This window comes from Ambystoma mexicanum, chromosome 1p (assembly GCF_040938575.1).
Source record: "Ambystoma mexicanum isolate Mex_15411 chromosome 1p, UKY_AmexF1_1, whole genome shotgun sequence".
Taxonomy (NCBI): Eukaryota; Metazoa; Chordata; class Amphibia; order Caudata; family Ambystomatidae; genus Ambystoma; species Ambystoma mexicanum.
Window position 1 is genome coordinate 1,282,115,060 of NC_090921.1, and position 12,778 is coordinate 1,282,127,837.

Sequence of the window (12,778 nt, forward strand, 5' to 3'; positions counted from 1 at the left end):
AGATAAACTAGAACACTTCGAAATAGGTTTCTTTGTGAAGCTTCTTTGAATAAAATTTAAGTGGACACCAATAGGACTTTTTCACGTAGGAAGAGGCTCTGAGATGAAGGAAGCTTTTACAGGATAAAAACTTTAATTGATAGAAGGAACAAGTTACTTACCTGTAACTGTTGTTCTCCAGCATGGGTCTGGCATGGATTCACATGCTCATGAATATTCCCCGTCGTCAGGCTGGGAATCCTCGGTAAAGAAAAAACCAGTATCAGTTTCGTTTCTGATCTGTCTTTCGTAGCAATAACCAATCACTGGTCTCTGCGTCATACTGACCACAGCCAATGACTGCCCTCTACCTAAGCACCGCCTCTGGCAGCCATCTTCAGATTTGGAAGCACGTGAAGTGGCAGTATGACCAAGTGAAGAGCCGCAGAGGGGTAGGCGGGAGGGTTCGCATGTGAATCCATGCCAGACCCATGCTGGAGAACAACAGTTACAGGTAAGTAACTTGTTCCTTCTCCAGCATGGGGTCTGGCATGGATTCACATGCTCATGAATAAAGAATACATAGCAGTACACACATGCACAACCACGGGAGGTGGCAAAGGCTCAACATTAAGCATCACATCAACTCAACATTAAGCATCTTACCTCCTCACCAGGCTCACCTCAGGCGAACAGGTTGCGCAGCACTGCTTGGCCGACCCTGGACTCCTCCCTGGAATCCCGGTCGACGCAGTAGAATTTCGTGAAGGTGTGCGTCGACCTCCACGTAGCAGCCCTGCATATGTCCAGCAGGGGCACACCAGATAGGAACGCCGTGGTAGCTGCGATCGCTCTGGTGGAATGGGCTCTCGGACGGCCAGGCAGCGGTCGGTTTGCCAACCGGTGACAGTACATGATACAGCCGGAGAGCCATCTGGAGATGGAAGCCTTCGAGAGAGCCTTCCCCTGATTGACAGGTCCAAAGTTCACAAAGAGTTGTGACGTCTTCCGAAAACCCTTCGTGCGATCCACGTAGAACTTCAGCGCTCTAGCTACATCCAGCGAGTGCAAAGTCCTCTCAGCCGGCGACGAAGGCGACGGGAAGAACACAGGTAACACCAAGGGTTCGTTGAGATGGAAGTCCGACGGTACCTTGGGCATGAAGGAGGGGTGCGTCCTGAGCACTACCCTCGTGTCGTGGAAAGTCAAGTACGGGGCCTTGCAGGAAAGGGCCTGGATCTCTCCCACTCGTCGTGCGGAGGTGATGGCCACAAGAAAAGCTGTTTTCCACGATAGAAACTTCAACGGGGCCGAGTGCAGAGGCTCGAACGGAGGTCCCATGAGCTTGGTCAGCACCACGTTGAGCTCCCACGCCGGGGCCGGAGCCTTCACCGGCGGGAACGATCTGAATAGTCCCTTCATGAACTCTTTCACCAGACGATGAGACCACAAGGACGTCCGCCCCGTGGTTCTGGTGTATCGGGAGATCGCAGCAAGATGAATCTTGATGGACGCGTGTGCCAGTCCAGCTTTGGCCAGCGTCAGCAGGTACGGCAGTACTTGGGGAGCCGTAATCCGTAGAGGGTTAATCTTCTGTGCGTGGCACCAGACAGAGAACCTCTTCCATTTGTGTCCGTAGCATTTAAGAGTCGAGGACGCCCTGGCCTTTGCAAGAACCTCTCTGCAATCGGCCGGTATGTCGTATCCTCCAAACTCTAGCGCTGCAGGAGCCAGGCCTGCAAGTTCAGCGACTTCGGGTCGTGGTGGAGGATGGCGCCTCCTTCCCTGGAGAGTAGGTCTGCGTCCGCCGGCAGCTTGATCGGCGGGGACGCTGACAAGTCCAGAAGGTCCGGGAACCATATCTGCCTCGGCCACGCAGGTGCGACGAGGATCATCCTGCACCGTGACCTCTTGAGCTGGTTGACGAGCCGGATTAGCAGAGGCAAGGGAGGGAACGCGTAGAGGAACAGGCCCTCCCAGGGGAACGAGAAAGCATCGCCCATGCTCCTCGTCTGGGGAAACCTGCTGGCGAACCTCCGGCACTTGGTGTTCGTCGCCGTCGCGAACAGGTCGATCTGGGGTGTGCCCCACCGTCGGAAGAGGCGATCCACCAGATCCTGCCGTAGTTCCCACTCGTGGCACGAGCGCAGCTCCCTGCTGAGTGAGTCGGCGATGGTGTTTTTTATCCCTGCCAGATGAAACGGCACCAGAAAAATCCCTTGGGCGACGGCCCAATGCCACAGGTCCTGCGCCTCCTTGGACAGCGCTGGGGACCTGGTTCCGCCCTGTTTCCTGATGTAAAACATGGTGGTGGTGTTGTCGGTGAAGATCCTCACCACCTTGCCCTTCAGGGACGGAAGGAAGGACCTGAGGGCCCAAAACACTGCACGGAGCTCCAGGACGTTGATATGCAGGGACTTCTCCGTCGGGAGCCAGAGTCCCCTCGCGTGCAGATTTTCGGTGTGCGCTCCCCACCCTTCCAGGGAGGCATCCGTGGTCACAGTCTCCTGGTGGGCTGGGGTCTGGAAGTCCATGCCCGCCGTCAGATGCGCGCGGGTGCCCCACCACCGTATCGCTCGCCGGAAACTCTCGTCGAGCTTGATCCTTTCTTCGAAGCTGCCCGTCGTCTGGATCCAGCGCGCATCCAGGAATTCTTGCAACGGGCGCATCCGGAGCCTGCACATGGGAATGAGGTAGATGCAGGAAGACATCATCCCGAGGAGGGACTTGATGGATCTCACTTTGGCCGCGTCGGCCACCATCATCCGTTGCACCTTGCCCAAGATGGTCCTGGTCCTCTCCTCCGACGGGGAGGCCAGAAGGGACACTGTGTCGAGCCTCGCTCCCAGAAACAGTGCGACTTGCGCGGGCACCAGGTGGGATTTGGTGTAGTTCACGGAGAATCCCAGGTCCGTGAGGAGTTGGACGGTCCTTGCCGTGTGGACCACGGCGAGCTCCTTCGTCTTGGCGCGGATAAGCCAGTCGTCCAGGTAGGGGTAGACGTGAATCCCCTCGCGGCGCAGCTGCGCCGCCACCGGTGCGAGGCACTTGGTGAATACCCTGGGTGCCGACCGCAGTCCGAAGGGAAGGGCTTTGAACTGGTAATGACGCCCTTGGACCACGAACCTGAGGAATTTTCGGTGCCCCTTTAGGATTGGAATGTGGAAGTAGGCATCCTCCAAATCCAACGACGACAGGAAGTCTCCTTCCTCCAGTTGACCCAGGACGTGCTGTAAGGTGACCATCCGGAACTTCTGCGCCTTGATGAACTTGTTCAGCCGTCGCAGGTCTAGGATGGGGCGCCATCCTCCCGTCTTCTTCTTCACGAGGAAGTATCGCGAGTAGACTCCGGAGCCCCGAAGCTTCTTTGGGACGAGTTCGATGGCGCCCTTTCTGAGCATCGCCTTTACCTCCAGGAGAAGTTGAGGGACGTGAAGTTCTCTCCTGGCCACGGGGGGGACGCGCGGGCACCTTCTTTGAAACTCGAGCGCGTGGCCCCGGGCCAGGGCGTCCAGCACCCAACGGTCGGTGGAGATGGACTCCCACACGCTGACGAAGCTCGCCAGCCGGCCTCCCACCGGGGTGCTTCGGTGGGGGCCCGACCCCACGGCCGGTTCAATCCTGCTTGGACGCGGCCTTGCCGCCTTGACCTCCTTGGCGACGACGGCGGGGTCCGCTAGACTTGCCTCGTCCTCTGTAGGCCTCTTGCGACGACGAGCGGGCCGCTTGACGGTAGGAAGCGAAACCGCCACCGGAACCTTTGGAGGCGCCCTTGCCTCCGCCGCTCCGAAAGGGCGTCCGTCGTTGCTGCAGGACTCCCAGGGCCCGGGCCGTCTCAGTATCCGCCTTGATGGCCTGGAGGGAATCGTCCACCGTCTTCCCAAACAGGTTGTTCCCGTCGAAGGGCATGTCCAGGACTCTGGTCTGGACGTCCTGCCGAAAATCCGTAGCTTTGAGCCATCCACGACGTCGAAGGCAAACGCCGTTGCCTAGCTGGCGGAACCCAGCGTCGGCGATGTCCGTCGCCACGGTGATGGCGTGGTCCGAAGCCACTTCACCTTCCTGGAGGATCTCAAGGGCCTCAGCCCTCTTGTCGTCCGGCAGAAAATCCAGCAGGGGAGCCATCTTGTACCAGAGCTCCCTGTCGTAGCGGGCCACGATAGCCAAGGCGTTGGCCGCTTTAATCGTCGTCGCTGCCGACGAGATGACTCTACGTCCCATAGCATCCAATTTCTTTCCCTCGCCGTCCGGCGGGGAAGTCGATGTGGAGGCCGCACCCCCCCCCGCTTTCTTCCTGGCCGCCGCGGAGACGACGGAGTCCGGGGTAGGCTGCGCCCGGAGGCATAGGGGGGCCGTGTCCGGGACCCGGTACTTCTTCTCGTACCGGTCTCTTCTAGCTGGCGTCGTGGAAGGGTTCTTGAGGAGGGAAAGGCCCTCATCCCAAATGTCGTCCAACAGAGGCACTGCGAGGACCGTCTTCCTCTTGGCCTCGCGCCGCTGATAAAGGAAGCCTTCCTTTTTCTTCTCCTCGGGGCAGAGTTGAAAAAGCTCGGAAGCCCTGGAGATCATGGAATGGAAAGATCCGATCTCGTCGGGCGGAGAAGCCCTGGTGGGGGGCGACGACGGAAAATCCTCGTCGTATGCCTCGTCGTCCGTACCCGTCGCTGCCGTGTCAGTCCCCGTATCATCCCCTCGGGTGGACGGGGAGGAGGGCTGGACGGGGCGCGACGGTTGAAAAGGAGGTGGAGGATGGATCCTTCTTTTCTTGGCAGGGGGAACACCAGAAGGTCCCGGTTCTGGATCCCCCGACGGGAGAGGTTCCTCCGTCGGTAACGGTAGCCTCGTCCTTATCTCAGTGCATAAGGACTGTATGGCCAACAAAATGGCCGCCGAGTTGTCTCGCGGCGCTGGCAGAGGGGAATCCGACGGGCGAGCAGGGGCCCCGTCGGCATCCTCGACGATGTCGTCGTCGTCGCCTGCGTCGGGACCCATTCCGACGGGCTGGTCTTGTTCCACGCCTAGGCCGTGGCTTAAGACCTCGACCAGCTCTTCTTCTGAGGTTGAGGCCGAATCTACGACGACGCCCTGCCCCCCCTTCTTCTCCACGGAGGGTTTCACGGGGGTCCTATCGATGGGCATAAAAGAAGACTCCCTCCGAGGAGGCAGGGAGATTCTGGGCCCTGAGGTCGCCACCACTGGAGTAGCCTCCACAGGCTGGGCCAGGGCTGCCGCGACCGTTTCGATAGAGGGCTTGGTCGGATGGATCAAGGCCTTCACCACCCTAGGTGCGCTCACCGCCTTGTCCTTGAGGGAGGGGGCACTGCCACGCTCCTCCTCTGCCTTCGAGCTCGACCGGGGCCTCTCCAGGAGCTTCGCCGGGTGCTCGGCCTTCCTCTTACCCGACCCAGAGCGTTGGCTCGTGGTTGATGGTGCCGGGGAGGGTGCGCCCTGCCTGGCGCCCGTAGAGCCCGACCGTTCGGCGCTCCCGGTGCCAGCGGACTCGCGGTGCTTGGCCTTATGTTGGGCCCCCGTCGCCGGGGCGCCCTCAAAGGTCTTAGAAGACCGCTCGGATTTCTTCTTCTTCTCGCCAGACGGGCTCTTACCCTGCAGCCAGTTGGCGAGACGTTGATGACGGTCCTTCATGGTCCGTTCCGACATGTTGCCGCAAAACGCACAGTCCTTCTCCACGTGCGTTTTGTCCTCATGAAGGCAGTAAAGGCAGAAAGAGTGTTCGTCCTCCTTAAAGACGTTCTGCAGCTGGCATCCAGGGCAGACCCTGAACAGCTTTCCGGGCGTCGAGCTTCCCTTCTCCTGGGCCATCTCCGAGACCGGGCCTGAGAAGCTTCTGGAGTCCTCCGAAGCGTAGCTCGACGAAATCTTCACCCTTGAGGGGCACAGACGAATCCGACACGGGTCCCCGTAGATCGGATGTAGGATCGGTGGAGCTTGAGGCTCTTTTGACCGAAGAATCGAAGTTTTTGTGAAAAAAGCGCGAAAAAATAGCACTAACGCTCGAGAGCAATAGCACGAGGATCCCAACACATGAACGTGCGGTAAAAATCTGAAGATGGCTGCCAGAGGCGGTGCTTAGGTAGAGGGCAGTCATTGGCTGTGGTCAGTATGACGCAGAGACCAGTGATTGGTTATTGCTACGAAAGACAGATCAGAAACGAAACTGATACTGGTTTTTTCTTTACCGAGGATTCCCAGCCTGACGACGGGGAATATTCATGAGCATGTGAATCCATGCCAGACCCCATGCTGGAGAACTTTAAATGCTACCCATATGTATAGCACATAAAGCAACATTGTTATCATCAGAAACATGGCTACTGATGAGTACACCAACCTTGATAAGATTCATAGGAAGATGAGCAATCGGGCCCAGGGATCGTGCCAAGGAACATCATTGAAAATGATCAGAAGCGAAATGAGCAACTATGTGTTTCAGGACCCCCCAATCTTCTTTTTGGTATGAAAGGAATAATAGTCATAGCATTTTCTGAATTTTAGAAGAATTCATGTTTGTTCAGAGCTCGGGAGGCTATGCTGCAAAACTCAAGCAATTGTTAGTCGTATGGACACAGAGGGAGCTCTGCATTAGGAACGTGGTTGCTGTGCGACAGCCATCTTGTCAGGATGCGGCATGATAGGCGGTGACAAAGAAGACCTTGAGGGAGAAAAGGATGCAGGATGGTGTGGAATGTGAATGCTGTAGCATGTACTACAGAAGGGTTGGGGGGGCACCAAATTCTTCCTACTGCTTATGAAACCACATTGGCTCAGGGTCAATTGAAGAACCAAATTCAGAATGGTATCCTCTGCAAATCAAACTGCTTATAAAACCGCAATCACCATACAAAAAAGTCTCCACAATCATATACGATCTGTTAGCCAATGTAACATAACGCACCCACCCCAAATCCTTGCTCATCTACTCTGTCAATGATGACAACACAGCATCCCAACAAACACACCACAGGGGGCTGGCGATTTCCAGTCACTGTTCAGAACTAGGGAACCTGAAGGCAATTACGCTTCCATTTCTAAATCTATGATTTGTACATTAAGCAAGCCACCCGCCCATAGCACATCCCCCTCCTGACCCGACAATGCACCCTGAAGTAGAATACTGGCACACGCTGCCATTTGGGCGCGATTCATACCCATGAAAAAAATAACCCTCCTTTCTGTTTTGCAGCTGTGTGATTTTCTGGAGACGGTATATCTGCAGGAACAGGTGAAGACCATTAAGAAGCTGGGAGACTATGTGACCAACCTGAAGCGCGTGGGCGTGCCGCAGATGGGCCTGGGAGAATACCTGTTTGACAAGCACACACTAGGTTAGCATTGCAGGGGTGAGGCTCCTGCGCCCAAGGAGAATGGATGTTGGCCTGTATCATTAAATTATTTTTACAACTGGAGTTGTGTCGACTTTCATTCCCTATCACAAAGTGTTATGAAATGAATGACCCCCCCCCCCTCCTCCCATAAGTCATTAGAGTACACGTGACAAAGTGGATGAATGGCAATCACATTTAGGAAGTGCTCAAAGGAAAGTAGCAAAAGCAAAAACACATGAATTATTGGTCACTGGGTAATGGTTGCTGCTTTATCGCCATTAAGAAAAAGTGGCCAACTATGTTCATCCGCTCCACCTCAAATCGCAATCTCACTCCAGGCAAGGGGGAAACCTTCAGTTTAGCTTCCTAAATTACTAGTTGCTTGGACAGTGAGGTAGGTCCTGAGGAATTTCTCCACTATTTCGACATCAGATGCTAGTCAAAGAGGAGGAACTGCTTCACTGTGTCGTTAGTTAGCCGGATAAGTGCACTATGTATGCAAAAGGCGGATCGGGGGAAAACGTGGAATAACTAGTCGTCACCCAGATCATTGGCATGGATGTACAGGGGCACAGTAAACTTTAAAGAACACAGGATAGTCCCCCTTATGCTGGTCCAGGACCTGATTACACAGACTCTACAAAGTAGCCCGGTCAGACTATGCCTGCCTCTTTGCCTGGATCTATGCAGCTAACAGTGAAGAGTTGTGTGGAGTGGTCAGGAGGTAACAATATCATACTGTTGAGTTACTGCATCAATGAAACAATCATAACCATTTACTTACTACTGCAATCAAATATATAATCAAAATACAATAAACTGAAAAGGAAGATGACTAAACACCAGAGTTTACCCTCTGTACCTATTAAATGGAAACAAAGTATTTTCGAGTGTGCACATCTTCTAGTATGGAACCATCCAATTCAGCAGCAGAGGCTCTGTAGGTTTCAGACCATAAGAGAGCGTGACCAAGCTTATTGTGTGATCTTATTTAGGTCAGGAAGTGCAGTGTAAGAGGATGAATTGACCAGTGATCTAGATAATGTTATTTTGCAATAGCTGTTCTGCATTCAACATTTTAACAAGGCATATACAGAAAAGAGAGGGCAGAATTTTGAGTATATTGTGTGCTTGGAGCAGCCAGAGGTCTAGCATGGGGTGTTTATCAAGAAATCTGAGGAGCCTTGTAAAACGTAAGCTGAGACATACAGTGTGTTATAGTGCAGCAGGCCCAGACTACCAACTGGAATAGCTAGCATCTACAGACTAAAGGTAGCAACAGCAATGAAAGCAATTGAGTTTCCCCCACTTTCAGGGAAGTCTGTGATTCTGCCCATGCACGTAAGAAGGGGGTCTAATTGACCAAGAATTAGGACAAGGATGCCATAAAGGCAAGGACATATAGAACTACTCACACCTGGCAGGGCGAACTCCTCAGTAGTCCTGCGTGCATTCTGTAGCTGTATTGGGAAGACACTGTCAGAAGCCAATGGCCAAGAGCTCTGAGGGAGTGCTAGCAATCCAGAAGATGTTCTGTTGCCCAGACAAATAGCCAATAGATAGGTGGGGTATTGATGGCGGCTATCACAGAAACACAGGAAAAAACACACAGGCAGCTGATTGGATTTGTGAATTACAGATCTTGTGGAACTATGAGAAGATTTCATTAACAAGAAAATGTATGATTGAGGATTATTGTGGGAAATGGACGTCCTTCAATGATTTAAATGGATAATCCGAATCTTCAGATTTGTGGATTCATGATTTGGGAAGTGATGTTATGTGTTTAGCTGATAGCGATTGTGTGGATGTGTGTTGGTGTTTGTCTGTATTGTGTATTGTATTTGGGGGCAGGGGGACCTGGATTCTAATGTGGTTTGTTTAGTTTATATATTTTTTCTTTTTGCATTTATATTTGATCTTTATGTAATTGCTTGTATTCATATGCAAATGGAAAATACACATATTAAAAAAGGATATATAAAGGCAACCACAGGCATCTTCTAAAGGGCACTTACAGGTTATTTGATCCATCACTGATCCAAATGGGTCTTTGGCACCTGAAATAGCCCAAGACTGAGTTGTCAGCAGCTATGCCATTCCATTCTAGGGAAAACTTCTAAGCTAGACCCTCACTCTGCCTCTAAACCAATCCCATAAAAATGTATTAATTCAAACTTGTAAATGTTCCAGCACTCCAGATTAAGAGAAATGGTCCTAGTTCTCGGGTCAGTGATGTCCACCTCAAGAAAAGAAGTCTTCACAGAAAGCTGGGAAGAACCGGATCTGGGATGAAGAGCAAGGTCCAAAATTAGAAGACCTTTCACGCTTGGCTCTATAATTGCAGGTTGAGCTCCTTGCTTTGTATCTACAGGTTGCCCTACAGGCCCCTTGCATTTGCAAATTGTTTGGATTGGCATGAGTTGAAGACACAGCAGAATCAGGTCAAAGATGCTGTGGTTGGGTCATTCTCACCAATACTTGTAATGTGGTAATAATCAAGCATATTTACAGCGTATCAATATTCCTCCTCAACTACGAAAACATTGTCCAGGAGCCCCACAGTAGACAATAGTGCCCTTTTCTCATAGTGATGAACTCAATTATCTGTAGTGCTCTCTTACCAAGAGGATGATGACAATGCATGCAATTTCTACTGTGTGTTTTGTATGAAGATTCTCGTGATCTCGCCACTTCTCTTCAGAGGGGAGCCCTTCCTTGGGGGGCTAGGGAGGTGAGCCCACTATGCAACAATCCCCCTGGGGAGAGACTCCCCTCTTAGGGACAGGGACTCCTGTTCCGTCCAGGAACTGCCTATAACCTCGCCTGGGGAGGTAACCATAACATCAAAAGAATCAAAACCTTCCCTCCAAATCAGTCACTATTTGCTAGTGTAATGTTATCAGTAATCAACCTTCACCAATAACTCATATTGGGAAGAAGAATGGGAGCAACAGTTAGAAAAACAGAGTGGAGACCACCCCGTAGTACCCAGTGCTCACTATTGCTTCCTGCCAGGAAGCTAAATTCATTCCTTTAGATCCGTTATTGATTGGTTTGTTTAGCTTAATTATCCGTTCAGAAAAGCAGTTTCAAAAAAGCAGCTCAAAAAAGCAATTGTAGTCACTTGTTTTTCAAATCTTTACTGCTGTGTTTGTGTTTAGATCACACAATTAATCAGTGGATTCACAATTCCTCTACAAATCAATACGGCTCTTGCCAATGCATTTCGGTGCCTAGCACCATCTTCAGGGCTACATTTTAACACAATTCATATCACAAAAATGTAAGTTTACATGCCCACAGGTAATTCAGTCCCATTGTGTAGTTGGGTGAAATGAAAAAAGGAAGGGCAAATTCCAATGTATTCATTAGTGACTATGGTAACGTAAGCAATGCTTCATTGCAATGTACATAATGTGCTGGTAATCCTGCATTTTTACCTGAGCCGCTCTTTCGCAATCCTAAACGCCTCCTGTATAAGTACACGTAAGTAGAGTGTCCCTGTCGGGAGAGAGGGATAATCAGCTTTCTACAATTCCCTTCTAATCTTCCTCTGTTCGAACAGAATGCCCTGTCATTGTAGCACGTCTTACCTCCATTCTGCTTCTTTACGATCTGCTCGCAAAATGGGTTGCGTGCGCGCGTCCCAGTGCGAGGCTTCCCATCAGCGTTACCATGGAGTTCGTGGCACCGCCCGTCATCCAGGATTGGACGAAGTGGACGTGCCTCCTGTCCCACCCCTACGTGTGAGCGGAGGGGCGGGCCAAGGGACCTCCATGGCAACCGCCTGTGTTGGCATGATTGTAAGATTCCATAAATATGCATTACAGTATATTTTTCATTGGTGTCTTCAATCCTCATGGGTATGAAGTTATATAGGGCAGCCTCCATGGTTACAGCGACTAATCCGCCGTCCTCAACTGGACGGACAAAGCGTGTCTCAAGTCTCACCCTTTTACATGAGAGGGGCGGAGACCTACTGTGTGCTTACTATACGTCACAGCTTGCTGTGAGAGAATGTCACACGGCATGTAAGCCTGTCTGTGTTTATCGTACATCGCAAAAGGGTCACATTGTAATACATATTAATCACAGATTGTGTTTAACCCATACTGTTAGGGCCTTACATTTGTCATTATCACATTATATTGGAATAGCCGTATACGTAAATGCTTGCTAATGTGTAGCCTCTAAGTTCACAAAGCGTATCATCCCTAAGTGATAAAGTAACCACAATTCCCAGAAAAGCATTCTTATTTTCAAAAAATTAATTAACACTGTATATTCATTAAAGGAAACAGGCAAAGTTGATCTCTTCGTTCAGCCCCTTTGGGGTTAGAGTTCCCAATTTATCAATCCAAAACGATTCTCTCTGATCAAGTCTTTGTTGGAGATTCATGTGTGGCTCTCTTTTTTGCACCACTTCCAAGATTTGGAATTTTATCTGGGACAAATTGTGTTTCTTGGCGTCCCAGTGTCGTGCCACTGCCGAGGTTTTGTTGTGTGTTGGTATACACGAACGGTGTCATTCCATCTTGTTTTAGCTGCTTGTGTCGACTGACCCACATAATAAAGCCTACATGGGCATATTTTGGAGTAAATTATATTCACTGAGTCACATGTCCCAAACTGTCTTAGTTTTATTTTTTCTCCAGTATGTGGATGATTCACTATGTTCCCTTTCAGAATATATCCACAATTAGAACAGTTCAAACACGGGAATGTTCCGGTTTTGTTTGTGTCCTTTTTCTTCCTCAGATTCCTTGTTTTAAACAACTTGTCTTTCAAATTCTGACTCCTCTTGTAGGCAAAGGTGGGAAGTTCTTTAAACAAAGGTTCTAATCGTTCATCCAATGCAAGTATGTTCCAGTTTTTTTAAATTATATTTTTGATCCGTTGACTCCGTTTTGAATATTTGTACACAAACACAATCGAGGGTGCTTCGTCGGCCTTCTGTTTGGGTTTCAGCAGTTCTTCCCTTCCTTTGTCCTTGAGTCTCCCTTCTGCTTCTGCAATTTCGGATCTGCCATAACCTCGATTGAGGAATTTGGTTCCCATCTTGTTGATTGCTTCTTCATAGTCCTCTGGATCACTGACTATTCTTTTAACTCTCAGCAATTGACTGTATGGGAGATTCTTTATTAAACTTGGCTGGTGGAAACTCAGCTTGTGTAAGATGTTATTCCTGTCAGTTGGTTTTTGGTATATGTTGGTTTTGTAGCCTGTGATTTCTTTTGTAATCTTGACATCCAGGAAATGTATGGTTTTGGTGGAGCATTCGGATGTAAACTGTATGCGTTGATCAATATTGTTGAGATACTCGAAGAATTTCCTCAGTTCGTCTTCAGTGCTATGCCAAATCCCAAAAATGTCATCTATGTATCGGATCCATAGACCGATCTTACTTTTCCATCTTTCAATTTCCAACACATAGTCTACTTCAAATGTGTGCA

At 50.6% G+C, this 12,778-nt stretch overlaps 1 protein-coding gene across 1 annotated transcript in view; it reads left to right on the forward strand.

Moving 5' to 3' along the window:
- Window positions 1-7,403, forward strand: part of LOC138574266 (ferritin, higher subunit-like) — a 110,944-nt gene extending 103,541 nt beyond the window's left edge. Inside the window, exon 4 of the mRNA XM_069649401.1 lies at window positions 7,181-7,403. Coding sequence (XP_069505502.1) covers window positions 7,181-7,327 — 147 coding nt within the window. The 3' untranslated portion in view covers window positions 7,328-7,403. The remainder of the gene's footprint in view (window positions 1-7,180) is intronic.
- The last annotated feature ends 5,375 nt before the right edge of the window (window positions 7,404-12,778 follow it).